The sequence below is a fragment of the Anopheles nili genome, chromosome 3 (assembly GCF_943737925.1).
Source record: "Anopheles nili chromosome 3, idAnoNiliSN_F5_01, whole genome shotgun sequence".
NCBI lineage: Eukaryota > Metazoa > Arthropoda > Insecta > Diptera > Culicidae > Anopheles > Anopheles nili.
In genome coordinates this window covers 43,257,647-43,279,839 of record NC_071292.1, presented here as the reverse complement: position 1 = coordinate 43,279,839, position 22,193 = coordinate 43,257,647, and the positions used below count along the sequence as shown (strand labels likewise).

General features: G+C 47.7%; 1 protein-coding gene across 1 annotated transcript in view; it reads right to left on the bottom strand.

Annotated features, from left to right (window-relative positions):
• The window catches only part of LOC128727486 (CUGBP Elav-like family member 4), a 301,981-nt gene that overhangs the window by 5,745 nt on the left and 274,043 nt on the right, over positions 1 to 22,193 (bottom strand). The window contains exons 7-9 of the mRNA XM_053821405.1: positions 1,879 to 2,119; positions 1,659 to 1,805; positions 1,444 to 1,542 (exon numbers count right to left, since the gene is read on the bottom strand). Of these exons, the coding sequence (XP_053677380.1) occupies positions 1,444 to 1,542; positions 1,659 to 1,805; positions 1,879 to 2,119 (487 nt within the window). The remainder of the gene's footprint in view (positions 1 to 1,443; positions 1,543 to 1,658; positions 1,806 to 1,878; positions 2,120 to 22,193) is intronic.

The window sequence follows — 22,193 nt, the reverse complement described above, 5'->3', positions numbered from 1 at the left end:
ATACGAGCGGCAGAAACACACACAAACAGACACGGCTATGAGGTGGTTGATAATATTATTTTTAGCTCTCAATTATGCTCCCACATGCTCATGCCTCATCGGGTTTTTTGGTGAGTGGAACGTAAAATGTTAAACAAAAAGCTGCTGGAAAGTAAATACGCACGTTCCGAAGCGTACGTGCATATTTTTGCTATGATGTAATCATTCCACTGCAAAGCCTGTGCAGCGTTTCTCACATGGCTTTTGATGTGTTACGCTACGCTGCATGTTTTTGTTTAATTTTGGAGAGTCATCGACCAAAAAAAAAAAGTTCATTAAACAGAGCTGCTGGTAGGCCAGAGTCGTTGCCAGGCTCACAGTGGGAAGCCGACGGAAGCCGACGAATCGAATGAAAGAGACGTCATTCGCAGGTTCACCTGCACATTGCTGGGAGAAATAATCTCCTTCAGTTTGGACTTGCAGTAAAATGTAAAGCTTTAAGACGTGGAATTGAAACACTGGTATGTTTTTCACGCTTTCCAACGTTTGTGACTGGTAACGGTGTATGGTGTAAGACAATATATTTACAACGTTCAGAAGATTTGAAGGTATTTAAAAGTGGAAAAAAATGATTCGAAAATTAATTAATCATATGATGAGAATAGTATAAAGAGAGAAATTTTAAAAGCAACTAAAACATGTGACACGGGATTTTTAGGAAGGCAATCACACAAAAATATCTAAATCATCAAAGGAAAAACACATTGACATATAAACAATTAAAAACGGCAACGGGCGAAAAAGAGTGGATCACAATGACACTGTTTCGCATGGAAAAACACAAATCATACAGAAAGTGGTAACGAAAACAGCAAACAGTGTAAGTAGTGGTAGTTTTAAACACTGACTGGAGAGATAGCGTAAAAAGACCAGAGAGAGAGAGAGAGAAAAAAAAGAAGAAATAATCACATCCGAACGGCTGAACCGAAATCCGGCTTTAGGATTAGAACAACGATAAGACAATAAAAGAAGAGACCTAGTGGTAAAATGAGCACAACATGACAACAGATGACAAACGAAAACGAATACGGTCCACCAGTGAATGGGTACGATTCGGCGGCAAACGGAAGAAAGTCAAAAACCAACCAGATAACGTTCAAAAAAACACAACACAACAACAACCACAGTGTACAGCATTACATCGGACATTTGGTCAATGGGTTTCTATTGAAGGGCAAGGACGATTGTTGGCATGGAACAGGCTCTACACATTACGTGAAGCTGACACGTGGCTGGGTAGGCTTTGGGTTTGGCACGAAAGCGAGAAACAGTGAGTGTGTGAGAGAGAGAGAGAGAGAGAGAGAGAGAGGTGGCTTGGGTGGTACAGAAAAAGGGGTGGGTGTTGGTTGAACGAGTAAGAAACAGAGTGAAATAGAGTAAAAAAGGGGTTTGGGTGGAACTTACCGACACCAGGATACGGCTGGATGCCTGGGTAGGCTGCATGCGGCAAAGCGGCGTCTCCGTTCGGAAGTCCTTGCGCGGGTATCGACAGGTGCAGCGCATCTACGTAAAGGGCTGAATAAATGATTGTGTTTCGACGCGCTTCGGGTATGTGGGTGGCAGCGCAGGGACGCGTGCTTGGCTTGAGCAATCGATGCCAAAAAGGTTCGAGTACTTACGTCCAGGGTAGGTTTGGGGGATTCCATTGGTGTAGACCGCCTCCGAACCGGCCGGTTGACCATTGGGCGTTTGAGCCGCCATGTTGAAGGTGGGCATCGTGGGTGACGGTAGTGAAGGGATGGCCCCGTTCACTGGCTGTCCGGAACCTTTTGAGGGGTGGGAAAAATGTGTGAGTCCCGGAAAAGCGAACCTTTGCAAGGCCTCGATAGTGACACTTACCGTTTAGCGCGTGAGGTATTTGTGTTGCTAGTGCAGCCATGGGATTGATATACGTGCCTTGCGCGGTGGCGGCCGCCATTAGGGCTGCCTGCTGCTGCTGGGCGTAGGCGCCGTACGGTCCGAACTGGTTGAACACGAACGGACTCAGCAGGTTCATATGGCCAGCCATTTGCTGCATACGACGGAGTTGCCTCTCTTTCTCGGTGTCAGCAAACTTTACCACTAAGCTAGAGGATGCACCCTGTTGAATGCAAGGAAAAAAGAAAGAAAACACCGGCCCAAGGGGGTTGTATGATGCGTTAGTAACATAAATCAGGATGCTAATCAGGATGCGTGGTGGTGGTGGTTGTGACGATGACGATAACAGCCTCCCATCAGTCTCTTGCTCTCTCACTGCCCATGTTCTCTATGCAGTTATCATCATCAATGGCGTGAAGCTCGACAACACCGAGATGCGCATAATTCACATCAATTTACATCGAATTTTTGGTATCATCTTGACCCAAAAATTACTCGACACAAAGAAAAGCGATACAGCTAACTGTGCTACAGGATACGCCCGATCTGCCCGATCTGGTAGCTCAAGATAAATACATTAACAGCAACATAATTCACTTTGCAAAGGCGCACATAATGGGCGTTTCTGGGGCAGTTTGGCTGCTTGCAAAAATAATTCTCCACCGTGGCGCACCTTCACGGAATGGCCAAGTCTGGCATGATTAATTACGGCACACTGGTGGAGAGTATGTATATGTTTACAACCACACGCACATTGCTAAACGATTGCTTAACACCGAGCACAACTGCTAAATAGCACAAGGATACGTTCAAACATCAACATAAATACAGCGTTTACATTGGCACGGTCATACATAAATACATACATAAACAAACACACACACGTAAATAGGGAAAAAAGGAGAGTAGAAAATGCGCGCGAACTTGAGATACCACGCAAAGCTACACTCCCACAAAAGCGATTACGGATAGCGATTACGGCTAGAAGCTCCGTCACGTTCGGGAGGTGAGATTATCTGGAATACGGTAATTTAGTACCCAGCGAAGAATTTGGGAATTGGACGAAAGCGCAGAATGAAGCGCTTGCAGATTGCTAATCGTCTTCCGACAGCCGAGCGTGACCAAGATAGCCGGATGTTGTTGTTTTGGGTTTTTAATTCAAACAATTCGAAAAACAAAACAAAAAAAGGCCCTTCCCCCCAACAACGGGTGCTTTAAATCGTGCTGGTGTTTCCATCGCAGTTTAAAACTGCACATTTTCCTGCCTCATTCCAGCTCGTTTACGTAGAGCGAAAAAGAGTACCGTTTTTTTCCCACGGCATTCCTTTTCCCGCGCACCATCCGTTGAACAAACGACAATCCTAAAATGTGTAAAACATTCTTGTCCACCCGCATGGGTCCTTGGAAGCGAACGAAACACCCATCTATGGCTGACCAGCGAGCCAACACCTGTTGATGCTTGCAATGAAGAAAACAACGTTGATCGGAGAAAAAGAAGAAAACAAAAAACGGCACGAACGTGTTGCTTTCTCAGCCCCAAAAGGGCGACAACACAATCTAGCAGGCCGTGGTTGTTGAAAAGCGACGACGTAAAGTGAACAATGTGAAGTCGCTTGAAGGTGAAGGAAAAAGAAAAACGAAAAAAAAAGAAAACCCCTTTCGTATGCAGCCCGACACAGTAGGCTGAGGTGCCGTGTCGTGCCGTTTACTCGCCAAAGCCCGCACTTAGTCACGTCAGAGTTGTACCCCTTTTTTTCCGTAAAGAACTATCCGCCAGAGCCGATTGCGGGCGGCCTCGTTGGAACTACGCTCGCCCCCCCAAACTATGACAGTCATTTCCGGGTCGCTTCCCGACTTTTGACGAATTTCCATTTCCACGACCACCCAACTGTTGCTGCTCTAGTGAGGGGAGAGAGTTTCGAAAGCGGAAACCTGTTGTTATGTCTCGGGCTTCGTGACGGCATGAATTGCCGTCTCCGTCGAAGACGATTGGTTCCGGGAGCACGGCCGCACGTCGGAGGCATTATTTCGTCCCGGATTTTCCACGCGAGTCCGTGTTGCATCTTTGGGGCACGAATTTCTCCTCGTCATTGCCTTTGCAGGTGTGCTGTTTTTGCCTTTTGGCTGCAATTTGCCTGTTGCGGCCAGTTCCTGCGATGGTGCCACGAAAGAATGAGGACGTGGATGAACTTTTAGACCAAACCGCAAGCGTGGAGGCACAAAAATGACGATAAAATTGTGGCCTCCATCGTGAGCTCGTGTTCGAAGGGCAACAACAAAAAAAGGCGATAGACTCAGAAGAAAGGCATCACCTTGCGACAGATTGTCATCACTTCGGCACCAAAAAGGGCATTATTAATGATGGTGATTTCTTGTTGCCGGGACGGCAACACATCAAAGTGAACCTCTCGGTGGCGTAAGGTGAACTCACTTGCTGCCCCAAACGTAGCGTCGAAAGGTCGGAGGATATTATTGATTAAAGCCCGACAGGTCGGCTGGGTGGTAGGACTCCCGCTGGGACTTGATTCAATTGGCGTTAAGGGCACTCGCTTGGGCCGATCGATTGACCCGCCTTCGTGGGGCTTCGTTTGGGGTTAATTGATGACAAATTGAAGAGCTTCCTGCGTACGGAGTTCGCTGAATGTGGAGATGATTTATGGAGCTTCGGTTCAGGTGAATTGATTGCCGGCGCTAATTCGGCACGCACAAAAAACTCAACAACCAACGGGAGTTTCACGGGAAATTGATTAGAAGACACATGATGAGGGTGATGTAACATATTTTGGGACGCTACCTGATGCTCTAATGCTTTGTTTCGTAAGTAAAAAAAACAGTTAAATAAATTGTCACATAAAGTCAACCTAATCGATCCTTTCTGGATAGTGCTTTGAAGGAAATAAAAAAAAGGAAAATCGAAATGTGACGTTGCGAGTTTCAATAAATTCGATCCACTCGACGGATCCCAAACATAAAACGTATGTGTACACACCAAAAAAAGAAAAAGCAACAGTGCGAAGATAATGGCGAATCCCTGCCTGCGCCGAGCTGCATCGATGAAATCTCTTCAAACAATAAATAAACCGTCCATTACGAACGGAACGGAGCGGAATCGACTCACCACCACGAGTCCCTCGCAGGCAGGTGAAACGCTGCTGAAGCAGAAGACGATACATTTTATTGGAGAGCTTTGGCCCTAATTGAATTGAGCTGATTCGTTATCCTCTGTGTAATGGGCACACTCGGGCCACTCGGGCCACTTCCACTTGAAACTTCATTCCATCAATAACACTCCCACCGACCGGTGCCGGGTTTTCCGAAGCGTGCACCGTGCAGACGAACACCTGAAGCCGTCCGGGAGCCCATTTTATTTCATTTGTTTTATTTACTGAATGGGTTAGTGCCGGTCCAGGCCTCCAGGGGTGTGCCAGACACGAGTAGGTGGTCTTTACACAACCCGGTGGGGCGCCTTTCTGTGGTAAGTGAAAAACTCGAGCGGCGAGGCGAGACAAAAGCATTCAATATTTTATTCATTCCTACCATGTTGCCATAGCGATCTGACCCACCCGGTCCCGGGAAAAGGGTCTTCCAAAGGGGAAATCAACAGATAGGAAAACTTCAAGCCGAAACACCGTCGACGGCATCGTTGGGTTGTTGTTTCTGGTGCATTTTGGACGCCTCGAGAGCCCGTCGTTCCTTAACGCGAGTGCTACCTACCCAGTCGGTGCTGCTTAGATACGCCTCAAGGATCACAGGAGTAAGGCTCCTTTTGCGAGAGCTATGAAGAGGCTTCACCCGAGTGTGTGCACTCTGCCGGTCCAACCGGGCCACAGCGAACCGGGTTATTCCCGGTGGGCTTGTTACATTCCGCCTGCTCGTAACGCTGGTTGTTGCAACATCCTCGTGGCAAAATGGGGCCGCCAACCAGTAACCAGTAACCAGAACCACCAGCAAAGGACCACCGGTGCATTGCATGCTGCGCGAAACCGACACAGCTGCCGGCGTTAGTGTCATCTTCAGGCGGCTCTTCGGCATGCTGAACGGGACAGCAAGCAACGCAAATAAAATGTCTACTTTCATCCGGCTAACGGGCTGCAATTCTGGTGAAACGTGTGCTCGAGAGCACGGTAAGGAAAAGCACAAATATGACTCGAGGGGCGAATCTGTTTTCCCAACCACAGAGCATGTGGCCGTGATTTTGCGTGTACAGCGCATCCAAATTGCGTTGACAACAGATTTTGATGGAATGGCTCGGGAAATTATGCCTTTAAAAAAGGGCATCTCGAAGGCGGCTTGCTATCCCACGAATTTTGAACGGTTAACGAAGTTGGTTCAATTGATTGTGGCGATTCATTTCAAATCATCCATGTTTTTCATCGCTTCCACTAGAATGCATTTCGTAGGGTCCCAACCGCATCGCATCCCAACAAATCGAGCCGTCTCACGAGAACCTTCCGACCGAGCATCTTTCCCAACAAAACCACATCCATTTTCCGCCTGAACGACGGACAGAAAGTGCCCCTGGTTGCCCGCAAATGACGCCCGAAAATGTGATATATTAGACTGCTTGGTGGCGTAATCTGCCGCTTGGGTTTGCAGAAAACAGCGCTAAACTTCGTCCCAAGCGCTCGGAACCACCAGCTGCGGGCAGATTTTCGTGCTTGTAATGCGCTGTGCATATAATGATAATATTCATAAATTGTCATGACCGCTCCCGGCCCAGCAGGCAGTGTGTTTTGTGGAAACACTGCACCGCGGAACCGCACGAGATCGTGGGGATTTAAAAATGTGCAACAGGCACATAAGGCAGCGAACGAACGGCGTGCAGTAATAATAATACTACACTACGATCGCTTTCCACGGTGGGAAAAGCGGTTTTTCTCTCCCCGGCTGTTCGTGCCAGAACGGAGCGGGCAAAAAGAGCTACACGAAAAAAAAGAACACACAACAAACTCGAACCGCATGTTGCATGTTCCGGGGCTCGGTGTAGAAATGGTACGGATTTCACGCCTCAACAGAGTCCAGAAGCTCACACTAGAACCCCGGTGCTGGTGGTCGAGCAAGAGCATGAGAGAACGAGCATAGCACGCTGAAGGAAGCACGAACAAAAAAAAATCCCCCAGCTCGAGAGTAAGTGTTTACGGGCCGTTCCTTTTCGTCGCATTTTTTCGTGCCCGAGCTTGGAATTGTGCTGCACGCCAGAGTCCTGTGCATTTTTTTTTCTCTTTCTTCTGCTTCTTTGTCTTCTTCATTCGCTTGCCACTCGAGCGCCCAATCGCGGCCACTCGATCGTCTTGTTTTTCGCTGGCAAAGTTCCAAAATAGCTTCTCAAATAATAATGAAAGCGATTAAATAAAGTTTAATTTCAAACGACCCCATCAGCGTCACTTGCTGCCAGTCTCGGTGTTCCGGCGTTCCGTTCCGTTCCGTTTTTGGGCCGCTTTCGTGGCGGGTTCTTCGCGGCGGAAGTAAATTGAGCGAACCCCCGACGCGAGGAATCCCGGCAGCTGTGGGCTTTGAATTTTTCATGTGAATCGTAAGTTTGCCGTTGCTCTTTTTTTGTGTGTGCGTCCGGCCGAGCGGACAAACGGTAAGTTTATGCGGCTCGCTGGGTTTTTCTTCCCTTATTCCCATCCATGTTTGCCTGCGCGGAAGTGCGTGTCTGTTCGCTTCTTTGTTAGCGTTTCTTAAGTTGCCGTGTTTAAGATGCCGATTTTCTGCTCGATCTTTAAGGGTGCTTTTTTTTGCCTCCTTCGTTCTTCGAGGAGTTGGTGGAACCGATTTTTTTGCCGCATTCGTTAGCGCTGTTTGCCTTTTGCCGCTTCCTTCGCGAGGGAGCTCTCGTGCGAGGAGCTCTAAAAAGTACACATAATTAGGTTATTAAAGGAAAAATTGATTTGCTCATCGCTCGTACGGTCATTTGCGACGCCAGCCCGTGCGGGCATGCGATGATTTTGGGAAAGCAAATATTAACGAGAAGCAAAAAGAAAAAATAACGCGGGCACCAAATCTGCCGAAACGAACGAACCGAACCGTTCATCCTGGTCATCTATTTCTGGCCCGAGTTGATGAGATTTTGGCCTTTGTTTGACGGGTGTTCGTTCGTTCTTGAATTCTGTGTTTTTTTTTCTCTGTTCGTCGATTTCCATCACCCGTGGTGAAGGATACTTCGTGTTTTAACGTCCCCCATTACCGTGTGGATGACCAGATCGCAGCACGGGATGCCATTTTTTCCCCGGTAAGCTTGGATGAAGTTTTAAAAAATGATGGCAGAAAACGAAAACGGGAAGAACATGAATCGTTTAATATCGTCTTACATCGCGTTGCAGCCAATGAGCCGCCGCTCTTAGTTTATACGCCGGAACCGGCAAAAGATATTAGCAAGGACGAGCAAAAAAAAAAGCGAAAAACAGCACAAGAAAGATTTACTAGCTGGCGAAAGTTTTAAAACATTCGCCAACATGATTCGCCGTCGTAAGGTCGTAAGGTTACTTTCGGTAAGGCACGAACGAACGAAGGATCGAAAAATGAAACAATTTTTTGTGTGTCCATCTCGGTTGCTGCTTTTGGGGGGTTTTGAGCGATTAAGCAGTAAGCGGGAAGGATGGCCAAGAAGATGGATGACGGTTGCATGCATTTTGATGGTAGGTGAAATGTGCATAGTCATGAAAATCAATAAGCTATGAACATTAATCACGATGATGTTACCTACTCCAGGGTAGCCCTTAAAAAGAAGGCGATTTTTTATCCGCCCACAATACCCATTCAACGTTTAAAGGGTAAAATGGTCCCCATTTAACTCCACATTAAAGGCCCGACAATATTTAAGGACTCAACAAGCGCACGGCTTTAATGTTACACCTTCATTGCTCGATCACGAATTCCATTGCTTGAGATGAAGCTGAGGTGTGTTACGAGAACGTTCTCTCCATCTGCATGAGATAATGGTGTAAAAAAGTGAAGCCCATGTGGTACACATTTCGAGCTATACCATACACCCGCACCGGCGAATGCAGATGAGGGAAATAAAAATTGCATGAATGTTGAAATTCACCATCCGTCCGTCAATTGATGGAATTAAATTCCCCCAGTCCTACCGTGCTTCGATCGCTAGTGCCTCCATAGCGCAATGGTCGTCCCTCTGGTGGTCGGTTGCCGAAGGTACAAGAATGTATGTGCATCCGGCAGGTCGTCGAGTTGCGGACGACAAGGATGTCGAAGAGATCGGAGCACGTCATCGGCTCGGGTGACGGACGCGGTGCCCGGAAACCGGATGCCGGAAGCGGTACTTCAAAATTTAATCAAATTACTACCTAATTCAATATCCCATCCGAAAACCCACCCTGTCTTGGGTTGTCAGCAATGTCGTCAGTGCTCGAAGCTTTTGGGATGGTTGGTTTCGACGTTTACTTTACGGAGTGAGACGGAGACGCGAGAAGGATGCGAGTGGCCTCGAGAAGCACGATATCGATATTCCCTCGTGCTGACTTCCCCAGTTCGGTAGTCGCTTTTTTTTTGTTTTGCTCTCCTAACCCACATGAAGTCTCGATGGGAGGGTGAAAAAAAAAACGTGCCATAAAGGAGCCACGTCTTCGAGAGCGCAAACAGGAAAAATATCGACAGCAAAAGGGAGAAGACGAAAGAAAAAAAAGGAAACGTAACAGCAGCCGGCGTTCCATCTATTTAGATGTAAACTAAATCGAGATGCTCACGTATCCTGGCACGCCCACGTCGGGTGTAATCGAAATCGAATAACTAGTGCCTGGTCGTCGATTGATTGAGCCAAGCCGAGTGTGAGGCGAGCGAGCAAGGAAAAAAAGGAAGAAAACGATGAAGCAAAAAATGCTCAGCTATCGCGTACCGCAAGATTGTGCTCCATATGGAATCGATATGCTGTAATGCGCGCGCGGTGCTAAGGCGTGCTTGGGTTGCTGCAAGTGTCTGGATCGCTTCTCGGCTCATCGATAATCGAACGTGCGAATGTCAGCAGAAATGATTATCTGTGGCTCGTGAATGTGTTTGTGGGTGGTACAAGAAGCGGCACCGTATTTGTTGGTCCGTTCGTCTGCTCGATGGCCGTCAGGAAGATGTCGTTTTCTGTGTTGAGTGGTTCGAGACTGCCTTCAATGGATGAGACACATTCGTTCGTGCAGAGAGAGAGCGATAGGTCTGCCCAAAGAAATTAGTAAATGAAACTGCAATTTCTTCCATACACACATACACACAATACGGCTTCTATTGTGGTAAATCAGTCGAGCGATGATGGTGAATCAGAAATCCTTCTTTCCGACGTGGTCGAGAAAATGCTTGCTTCTTTTCGCTCTTTCATGGTTCCATGGACATACCACCATGGTACTTGAGCTGCAATGGGTTGCAGTGTTCTCTCGAGAGGTTGAAGCGTCCTCTTCAAAAGGGAAAAATCTTCTGAATTTTTCAACCGAGCAAACATCACCCTCAGTGACAGAAGGTAGGTCTCGCTTGAATATTTCGGTCGCATTCGTTGCCATTTGCCTTTTTACAGCCTCGGCTTCGTTTCCTTCGGGCAGATGAGCTTGGTAGGGAAGGAAAACTGCAGGACACGGCCTCAGTCGCCGCCTGTTAGCAGTGTAATCGAGCAAAACCGTTCGTTAGTGCACAAACGCGCGATGGTTGCACGTTCTGCACGCTCGTTCCAGTACGCTGGTGTTTGCTGATGTGTCCCCAGTGAAATGATACGTCACAGTCCATTGGGTTTTATACGAAAATTGATAGAAAATGTGCACCCCGCTTCGGTACCCCGTCGACCTCGTTGGCAGTCATTTTTCTCGCTCCTTTGAAGGAATGTCGTGCCATTTGGCTTGGTATATAAATTATTACATATTTTCATATACATTTTTTTTCTTTTCTCTCCCTCGCTTTTCGCTCGTGCAGCTACTGCGGAAACGCGGCTAGCGTGGCATAGCAATCCATCGTCCGCCCGTTCAATGATCCTTGCGTTTGCACTCTTGAGCAGGCGAATCCTTCGCGAACGGCAACTGCTCTTTGTCCGGGACGTGGCTGTGCCGGGGAATGTGTGCCTTCGAGTTCCTTTCTTTTCTTGCGCCATTACGTTGCATGTCTCGGGTAGCAAGTCAATTGGGTGAAAAATAAATTTTCAGTTCATTCGTGCGGAACGGATCGGTATGTAGTCGTCCTCACCGTCCTCATCGCTCTCGTCATGACGTTCTGGCACTTTCTCGTGCGTCTCTTGTCTCGCTTTGCTGGTCAGACTTTAAAGTAGCAACTGTTTGAGCTCGCATTCTCTCGTACTACTCTCGCTAGGGGTTTAGCTGACGATGTATGACAAATGGTAGTACAAAGTAGTTTGCACCGTTTGATGATTGTTCATGACCCAATTTAGCAGCGCAATTTATGGAATGAAATTTTATCCTTCCCATTCAAGTGCCCGCATGGAGGCAAATGATCATATGCAATTAATAACGAAAATGCTCCTTGGTGTGCACGTTGCAAAACCTTTTTTTAACAATTTATTACAACAAAAATCTCATCCTAAATTTCCAATTTTGTTATAATAATGATTATTTTTTTTGAATGAATTTTCATATGAATTATAAAAGCCAGAAAGAAAAGCTTATCTGTATTGATTCAGAATTTTTGAACATCCACTGTGTTTTTCAAGAAAGAGGTTGAAATTTTTCATTCTATTTTTGGAATGGATTGGGTGTTTGATTCTTCTGCCTTCAAACGACAACTTCAACGTCAAGCATGAAGCTATTTTTCCACCCTTAGCTCCTGATGCCTAAAGCCTGCGAGTGAAAATGACAGCAGAGTGAAAACTCTCGCCAACACTTCACTTACAATTACAGCAGCCAACACTTTTTTGTGCCACCCTCCATATTCACCGTCGAATGGCTCGCTTTCTGACTTCCCAGCTTGTGGGGAACAGTTGAATTCCACTTTCGTGACACTTTTGCAAGGTGTAAAACTTTCCGAAAACACGATTACAAAATCGGTAGGCTCGGCGTTGGAAGCAGCCCTCAGCCACAATTGGCTTGCAGCTTAATACATTTCTATCGGCGAACGGAAAAGTTCCGTTTACTTTTCAGTTTTGCGTTTTCTTCCAAAAACCTGTTCCACTTTCAGCAGAAGTTTTGCTGGCCGCCTTTCTCGCTTTCGCGGAGGTATTACTTGCAATTTGGCATGGATACAAATGGAGCAATGGTTAAATGTGATATTTTTTTTCGTGCTGCTCGTGAAGCACTCTTCAGAAGCATTTGACCACAAACAAAAAAACAAAAAATGACACAAAACCAACCTACGGATGGGGTGTTGTTTCGTTTGGTTTTGAAATTGATTTTTCGTTAACTTTGTTTCGCACGGCAGCTGGCCGGCAGCGAGCAGCAACGAATGCTTAAGACGCAAGCAATCGGCCGTCTCGTGGTGGGACTTGGAAGCAAAAAAAAAACACCGAAACGAAAACCTTTCGGGACGAAAGTTTTTCATTCACCACCGGCTCGATCGAGGCATGGAAGTTTTGCCCACTGTTTTCACGTTTTTTTTTCTGCCCCTTCTCGATGCATTAATGGTAGTTATTTTCAACAGGCTTAAATTCTTAAACGAGTAAAAGTTTCGTTTAGGTGCGGTTTTTTTCCTGCTTCTCAATTGTTGGCAGTTTTTGGGCGGCCCAAGTTGGGGTAGCTTAAGGGTTCTTTAATTTTAAATTGAGTTTTTTTTTTGTGCGCAATTTTGCGTTGAATCTATTGAATTTCTCGAATTAAGCTCATTGGCAGCGTAGCTGAGAAGACGGATTTGAATTTGAACGTTTTTCAAGATATATTCGGAACACAATTTTCAAACCATTAGGATCAATCAGGTCTTTGTATTTCAGGCATAAAACCCTCCAATAAAATTGTTTCCATAATTCTGTCAAGCTCTGTTCTATGTATTATTTTGTATTCCTTCGTGACTGCAAACTTTGCACGATATTCAGTTTACCATATGCCGTGACCGTGTGTTCGCGCACATTCTTTCGATCCTTTCCCGAAGTAAAAGTTATGGTTAAAGTTCTTACTACCTACAATGTAAAAAATCCTTCTACCCTATCGTCCCACCATTGACAGACGCCGGCAATAAACGGTGGAAAATTACGACGGTCTCGAGCGTAACGAACTGCTGGGTCCGACCCACCCAAAAACACGCAGACAACAATCGACATGTACAGACCGCGGTCCCGTGCCATCGAATATGAGAGCTGGCGTAGATCTTCCGTCTGGACCACTCTCGCAATTACAGTTTATTTGTTTGCATTCGATTTTGTGTGTGTGTGTTCGTGGGCATGTGCTGGTTCTCGCATCACCAACCGTGCACCGGTACGGCCATCACTTGGCCAGGGAATGAAAAGAATTGCGGCAAGTTTAGACAGTCTCTGGGGGGGATGATCCCTGCGTTGGAGCCAGTAGAAAGGGTGCCGTTTTAAAGGATCCATGCAAACGATAAAATGTTGCAGGCATGGTGTTCCAGTGCGCTGCCAGAGTAGCTCATATCGAGTTTCGTCTGGCCAGGAACGAAAACGTTCAACGAGAGTGTTCATCGAGCTCGTACCGATGGAGTGCATGGGATATTTATATGTAGATTTGTTTTTAAACCATAAAATTCCCGCTTCTCGGCCAACTCCACGCTGCGCTATTGTTGCTTACTTCGTGCGCTTCCGGCGGCTCGGTGGAAAAAGCAAGCCTACGGGACTACAGCGGTATTGAGGTGTTGAGGGCATTTTCCATTATTACACAATATGTACGCCCACGGAATGAAATGGAACGCCCCCTGAGAGGGTTTACTTGTGGCCGTAACGCAGGTGTGCTGGTTTGAGTTGCTCACCACCATGTACGATCACAGTCAAGTCCTATCATCGACAGAAACGGCTCGCCCTGAAACCATTCTCGTGCATTGAAACCAATCCCTTGCCGATGGATCTCATCCATGGGGTTAGATCTATCTGCGTTTCGCAACCCCTTGTGCGGAATAATTTTTTTCTGTGCTTGTGCGCTGGAAATGAAAATAAGAAGCACGAGTTTAAAGAACCACTCTTGAGCACAACCCACTGTTTGTAGCAGCATCGACAGAGTTGCAATGCAATCGACAGCGTGTGCAGTTATAAGAGGCTTAAAGCTCATCTGTCAGGCTTAAGCGAAGATATGAAGCGTACTCTTTGAAGGAGTGCCGGAAGCGATACCTTGAAGTTTAATCCAAACCGGGTTGCGAAGGATCGTAAATATACTCGTATAAGTGGAATGTAAATCGAGTGCGATAAAACAATCGTGCTAATGTGCTTGCAGCGACTTATAGAACGCCTCCCGGTTTTCCCCGTGCTCAAAGCGAGTCAAAAGCATAGCAAATAATGTATTGGAATAGTTTCAAAACTGGGTGGCATGCAATTTTGCTTCGCACGATTACACTCGCTCGGTGGAAATGAACAAATAAACCCTCGGCTGCATACATTTTCATATTTTGACACTCCACCGCAAGGGGGCGCTGTCGTCGTGAGGCGAATAAGCGAATTCTGCAGCAACGCGTCGCAATCCGTGACAGGCGGCGACTCGACTGTGAAAAAGTCCTTTTGCGACACAAACCCTGGTTTGAGTTGGGCACGAAATATGGGAGCGAAAAATAGAATATTCATGATTCAATTTGTAAACATCAGCGGAAAAACTGCACGGCCTTCAACGGACGGTCGGTGCGAAGCTGTTGCGCTGTATATATCGCATTACCAGCCACTCTTGCATCCGACACCTTCAAAACACACGAGCCGCCCGTTCCCTGGCATTCGGATGCAAGTATATCTGCATTTGATGCCGTGTTTCTCGCTCCGGAATGTTTGTGCTTTTTTTCCTCACACATCAAGTCGTGCCATTTTCCTCCTTTTCGCTCGGTGAAAGGATTCGAAACAGCACACTCCTTCTCTCTCTCTTTCTCTCTCTCTTTCTCTCTCGCACACGAGTTATGTGGCGCACTTTCACGCCGCTTATCCGGGTGCTTTTGATACACGCAACTCAACCCCGGAGAGAGCCGGTGGGAAATGAGATGCAGTTTCATTTTCTAATTTGCATAATCGCACGACGACGGATCCAAACCGGATCGCCCGGTTGGTAACTCGACACTTTTTCCGTGCCAGGACCATGCAAATCCAACCGGCAGCTCAACCGGTGTTGGACACCGGTCGGTCGGTGGATGTGCAAATCTGGATTTTCACTTATAATTTGTTGATTATTTTATGCGATCTTTGCCACAGCACTGAACCTGGTGGCGAGGTGGAGAAACCACTTAAATCCGGGATTACGGGCTATCGTTGGGGGTGTGTTGCTTGGTTTGCCTGAGCTTCGGGCATCGGAAGCTGTTCTCATTATATTTCCGAAAGATAAAACACAGTTTAGCAGCACATATTATGTCGGCGACAAGAATATGTTTTTGTCTCGGGTCTCGTGTTCGAGCCGGGCTTCACTTTACGTTCGCTTTTCCAGCGACAGAAGGACAGAAATTAAGTTATCTCCTCCAAACCGAAGCGGTGTGTTACAGCTGCTGAGGACACATTGGTGTCTGGTCCAGCCGAGGCATTAGTGCTTGAGGGATACCCACACACACTCACACCCATTCGGACATAAAAGCAATGGCACCGAAGGGACCGCCCGCGCCCTGGTAGCCCTGGGTCGGTGTGTGCGAGCGTAAAACTTTCTCCAATTCGATTAAGCAGCACCGACGCCGGCGGTTCGGCAACCGTCTTCTAGTGACCGGGTCGGAATTCGAGTCGGTGTCCTAAAGGGCATACGTGAACGGGAAGGATCCGAAGCTGGCCCTCGCTGGGACGTCGGGTAATGAATGCATGTCACATAGGATATCTTATAATTAAACTGTTTTTCTTTCGGGGCGCCTTTTTTGGGGTTGGTGGATGTTGTAATGAAGCCATCGCAGCCGCCGGTTCTTCGGTGGAGTTCCGAATCCCTTTTTCCCGGACTGGTGGCACTGGGTTGCGCTGTGTTTCCGCCTCATCGAAGCGCCATTGCGTTCGTCTGGCTTGACGGGTTAGGTGGAAGTTTTTAATCTTTTGTCTAAAATCTCGGCCCCGCCCGGTGAACCGCACTCGCATGGCAGCTTCATAAAACTATCCGGCCAATATCCCTTAATTTAGGTAGTTTAGAAACTTGTTCCCCGATTAGAATCCCCCGTTCGCTGGTCGGGTTTGGTGTCGCTCCCACCGAGGCGCAGTGGAAATCATCGAAATCGAACCCCATAGGAAAGCCCTTAAATCCTGGCGGCGCTCCGCAGTGGGGCGATTTCGGTAAGTTTGTGACAAATTTTATAACTCCCATTCGGTTCCCGTTCCCGTTTGTGGGTTGTTCTCCACACGGAATTTGTTGTTGAAGATGTTGGGAGTGCCCCGTGTTTCGCTTTTTGCGCTCGTTCCATTTTACAACTTGACTTTCGCCCGTGTGCGGTTGGCCAAGTGCCAAGGGCAGGATTAAGCAGGCAACGTGCTGGGATTCTCGAGCATATCGCCGGTGACCTTTCGCTTCTTCAGAAAGCGACATACAGCGGAATTAGTAGCGGTCCGGTTGGGCTCTGGTCGGACTTGCAAGGGTCATGTTTGAATGTTGGGCGTTATCAGGGAGCAGATTGATTTGGAAATCAACCAACCCAACCAAACATGTTGTACGGCGGTCGAGTTCGTGGGGGATTTTGCATCGGAACAATTAAGGGATTTGGTTTGTTTAAAGTGGCAAGAGACTAGCTGTGATTGGTTGACACTGCGTGCTGGGGAAATCAATTCGAGAGGTTGTCATATTTGAAAGAAATAAGTCATTTTAAACATGCAACATTTGAAGAGGGTTTTAGTACGGAAATTTTGTAACACATTGGATGAATGACCAAATGCCTTCATCTCTACACTCTCTTACAACACGTCAACAGACTTGACAACAAATAACAATGGCTCCGTTCACAACTGTCAATAATCAGGCCCGATTATTGCGGCATTCAGGAGTTATTCAATCCTTCCAGTGCATTAGAACGATGTGCAATCTCTCTATTACCCAGCAAATATGCTACAACGCAATGACTTAATCTTCTCCTAAACCTATACCAATTGTCTCGATTGCGGTAATCCGCTATACTTCAGCAACTTTTGAATAAGGCATTTCCTTACTCGCCGCTCGCTGGTATGCCGTTCCGTTGTCCAGTCGAAAACCATCATTACTTTTCGTCTTAGTATGTCTGTCTACATCGTCCCCAGGCCACAGCTTGACCGTGTGCATGCGTTTCCACATAAATACAGCTACAGGGTCAATATTTATAATCACTTAATCATCGCCATAACGTACACTTGAGTCCAGACATGGCATTTCACCCCAACGAGCAGGTTCGCTGCATGCGATGAGTCATCACCGGGCGAAGCCTAGCACCAAGTTCCGGTTCGCGCTTGGACAAAGGACATGCCTTCGGTGTATGTGTGTGTGTTCATTCAAGCACAACGCTTAAGTATCCGCGACCAATGGCTGGCATCAACACCTGATAGAGCCCGGGCACGCTAAGAAGAGGTAGAGCAAAAACTAATCCTCATCGAACGTGGTAAAGCACGGGGTGGCAAATATTGATCGTACCCTTCGCGTTAGCGCAAGCACAACAAGTTGATGCAACAACTTGCGGTTATGGTTCAACCCCGACACGCCTAGCCACTCGCAGAGGACGCACTCGAACCGCTTGTTCGTTATTAGTTCATCATTAAATGGAACAGACCGAACGACCGTCGAAGGACCGCACAGGAGCGTATCTTTCACTCGCGCACAGCTCGAGGCCAGCCTAGTGGTTAGAGCTAGTCCAAAAGGATTGCGTTTGCCAACAACCGGTTGCGTACGGCAGGGTTAGTTTACATTTTGTGCCACTCATCGTGCGTGCAGAGCCGCGGGGCTGTTGTAAACGTGATAGCAAGCATAATTTAGTGCGCTAGCATCACAAAGAAAGACAACCTCATTAGGTACCAGGCATCGGGCCAGTGTCGGAAAGTGCGTTGTCGATCGGGAAACCTTCCGTTTTTTTTTTGTTCTGATTCACTCGATTCGATAGCGAACTGCTGCCCAGTCGGTTGCAAAATCGTGCACGCTTAATAAACATCAACGGAGCGTTCGCCTGAGCCTGAGGCTCATTTTGTTACATCCTTTTACGTTCGACCACAACCGAAAACCCGAATCGATGTAATGCGATATCCACCGCTCTGTTTGTCCGGGTTGTGTGTTTCTTTTCCTTTTTGGTGAGACACGTGGCGAGAGGCTACGAAACAGCAGAAGATCGGAAAAAAATCGACGAAACATACGTCGATACTCGCGTCGCTAGTGGGGAAAAAAACGCCACTCGCAAACGGAGTCGCACCTTTGCGCTTGAGTATCAATTTTCCGGACCCGCCTATCCTTGACACCGAAAACTACGCCTTCGCAATCCATCGATGATTGATTACGCGCGTCGGTGTCGGTTGGCGAGAGTTGCATTACCGAATGGGAAAGAAAATTAAGCCAAACTGATGTGCCAATGTTGCCTTCTCCAGTTCGCCTTTCCCGTCGAAGTCGACACTAGCTCGCTGGAAGCGAAAGTTCACGCAATGTTTCTTTCGTCGCAGCACCAGTTTTTCGCATCGTTTTTGCTTCAATTTTGGGCTTCTTTTGGGCCGGAGGACACAGATCGGAAATAATAACCCACAACCGGCAGCTCCAGCGCACGGTGCGTGTCAGTCAGGCGGCGACGCAGACGTGATTCTGACGTGAAACCGTCGCGTAACCTGAGCATCGGGAGGAAATTGAGTTATATTTTCCATTAAAGCAACTTTCTGGGAGCCACCAGAAAGGTTGGCCCCGGATTCCAATCAGCTTCAGCCGCCCGAACGCCCTCGGGGGAATTCGGCCCAGCGCCCTAAAGTAAGTCGCGAAACAAGCATAAATCAATATTTTTGATGAAGAAACTTTTCTTGCGCGGCGCTTAGGCGTGTCGTGCTGTTATTGTTTGCGCTTTGCTGCTCGTCCATTTTTTTCTTCGCTTTCTCGTTTTCGCAATCGAAAAGGTCCTTAAAGGTCCTCGAGCAACGCGCTTTGGTACGGGAGCGTTTCGATCGACCAGCGAACCCCCAAAATTCCCAAGCGGTATTAATTTGTCGAGCAAATGGGGCGGTCGCTGCTCGGGATACCGCGAGTGGCGTTTCATAACAATGCATTATCGTTCATTACGCACGGTGTTCGAAAATGGTCGTTAGCAATCGATGGAGAGAAATATAATACCCAAAGTACGCAAACGATCAGAGCAGAAAATCAATAAAAATGTCGTCAATTTCGTCGGTATCGTCATTTTAACTTCAATAATTGCTCTTAATTGCGCATCTTGTTAACAAGCGAAACGACGGAAAGGATTCAATACACCTGAATAACGACACCGATGATGTGAACTCAACGCTCGCAAACGATTGTCAAAGCACCCACGCTAATGGACCTTTGACGTGACGCTGTTTTTCCGTACTCACACCCTCACAACGCCCGTTCAATATTTTCCAACGAGCGTGAAGCAAAAGGAAAATAACAAAACTTAACGAATTCCTTCATCACGTTCTTCGGCATGTCCGGCAATAATCATCCTCATCGTCGTTCTTGCATTTTTTTCTCCTTGCTCCACTCCATCAACGATGGAGCTCTCTGTGTTTCGGCTCTGTCCCTTTTTGGGGTTAGTTAGTGCGTTTAGCATCGTTCAGCAGGTCCTTTTTGGTTTTGTTCCTTCTCCATGTCTGCGACTGCTGCCACTCTCTCGCTGCGTGGGCGATCTATTCGCCATTAGCCGCACGGAGACAAGAAAACCGAGCAGCGCGCACGAACCAAGCGTTTGGTGCTTTGTTTTCGGGTCGAGCGCTTGTTTGTTTTACGCCCGAAAGGACACACCGTGGATGCCGTTTTTGGTGAAACCGAAGGCCACCCCACGGTGCGGGAATGCATTGTAACCAGCATCGGGTGGGTGGTTCGAGCTGGCCGCGCCTTTTGCTTTAATGATTCAACAAACATAATCTGCATATTCCCCGCGCGATGGTTGCCAGGCGTGCGCTTCATTTTCACCGGCCTCGGCTCCATTAGCGGCCAAGCACGATGCCGTCAGGTGGGCCAGAGGTGGTTGTGCGGTGGGACAATTTTACATTTTGCTACCAAAGCGTACCAGCTGCGGTGGGTGGCGAAACGGTCCACAAAGGATCGTCCTCGTTCACTTGGTAGTTGATTTGTCCGTTCGAGCGAACGTCGGTGAACTCGTCCACGGTTTGTTGGCTCATCGAATCGACCGCTCTCGTCGTGGTGTCTCGTACGTCCAGTCACGGCGCCTACGCCCACGGTTGTTTGTTTTGGTAAAATTGAATAAATCCTAAAATAATATTAATATTTAAATACGCGCTCGCCACTCGAGTCCGAGAAGGGGCCGAAGCGTGTCGGAACGAAATGCACCCGGCAGGACGATGGCCCCGGCAACTCGAACCCTTCATCAACGCGGGTGCTTTTTGATAGCATAATCTCCGCCTGGGCCCGTACGAACACGTCCGCTGGATTAGAGCATGGCCGCTAATGTTGCCTCGCCCCGTGAGGTCGGTGTTCGTTGGCTCCAGCTGGGACCTGGTGGTTCGAGGACGTACAAAAACAGACCAGAAACGAGGTGAACCGTCTGGTGAAACCAACGAAAACCCCGTGTGCGAGTCGCTTCCGACCGGATGGACCGGACGGGGGCTGTAATTTTCTCGATCGTGTTGGAATTTTCCCGCACAGAGTGTGAGCCTTCATTGAGGCAGGCAAAACAAGAGCAAAAAAACCGACGTACAATTTGTTTTTATTGCCCACCCGTATGGACGCACGGAACGCTTCTTAATCAACGGGGTCGCGCTGAAATTGGTGGCTAATAACTCGCCGAGGCGTTGGTCACATTAACGGATCAAGGTGAAAAGCCGCCGAAAGGGGTGCGAAATAAAAGCCCATTACTTGTGTCAACAATCGCGGGTGAAATGTGCCAAATGACTCGGAGGCTGGTATTTTGTTGCTATCTTTCACTCAATCGACAATGAACGCAATGTGACGCATCCAACAGCACTGTGGAAGCATTTGCTTTTTACATCATTCCTTTCGTTCTAGAGTTCTTTGGGAAGTTTGCACACTGCCACAAAGGCGCAAAGTGTGTCTTTTGAATACCACCGACACATTTGGGGTAAAATATTTTCCACACTTTCCACATGCCACATGCCGAATGCCAGAAAAGGGGGCTCGTTTCGCGGGAAACTCGCTTTCCCACTTATTCATTCATAGCTCCCTTCGCCGTCGGTAGCAACATTCGCGTGTTGCGGAATACCGCGAGGAATAAAAAAAAAACCTTCCGGATATTCACATTTACGGTTTCTTTCATCGGAATTATCACCATTATCATAACGGAGCCATTAACATTTAATTTAATGTCGGTTGCATGGCGGCGGTTTTTATCCTCGTCGGGCTCTGCGGGCCGTCGGTGAGCAATCTCCATATTGTGGTGGTGCTAAATGGTTATGCGAGGCGAGATTTTGGCCTCAACCGCTGGCCTTGTGAAAGCCAAAGACGGTGCTTTCGTTCCACTCACGCGAGCGGTGGGCTGATTTTTCCTCCGGTTGGGTAATCGTGTTTCTTCTTCGATTAAAGCTCGCGCTGTTGAGCGTCATTTTCCAACCGTAAATATTTCGCACAAGGGTCGGATCGCTCGAAATGTAGGAATCGATTTTTTTTATTCGCCCACACGGGCTAGAAACGCCACGAAAAGCGCGAAAAATGGTACCGGTATCGGAGTTGGGATAGGGATTTGGGGCTGGCCAACGCAAAACCAAGCGATCGAGTTGCTCGGTTGCTGTGGTGAAGAACGGGCTTAAGAAGCGAGCTCAAATACTGTAAGGCAAACATTAAATATTGAACTATTAAGGGATCGCCGAATCACCACCGCAACCCAGCAGCTTCAGCTCGTGCGGCAGGGACATAAATATTTGAGCGAAAGATTTGCCCTCCGCGTGCAATATTCGGCTCTTAAATGCTCGCGCGACCGTGGGCGACGAACGATCCATCACCTCGTTCTACGAGCGGTTTCGCTCGACGTTCTTGAGATCCTTTTGGCACATCGCTCTTGGGTGCCAGTTTCCCAGCAAGATTTCCCAGGAAGAGTTGTTTGTTTTCAATTTCATTCGATTTTACGACCGTACGTTCGTCTTGGCGCTTTTTTTTTCTTTGTTTTCCGCGGAGTGAATTGAGCCGATCGGG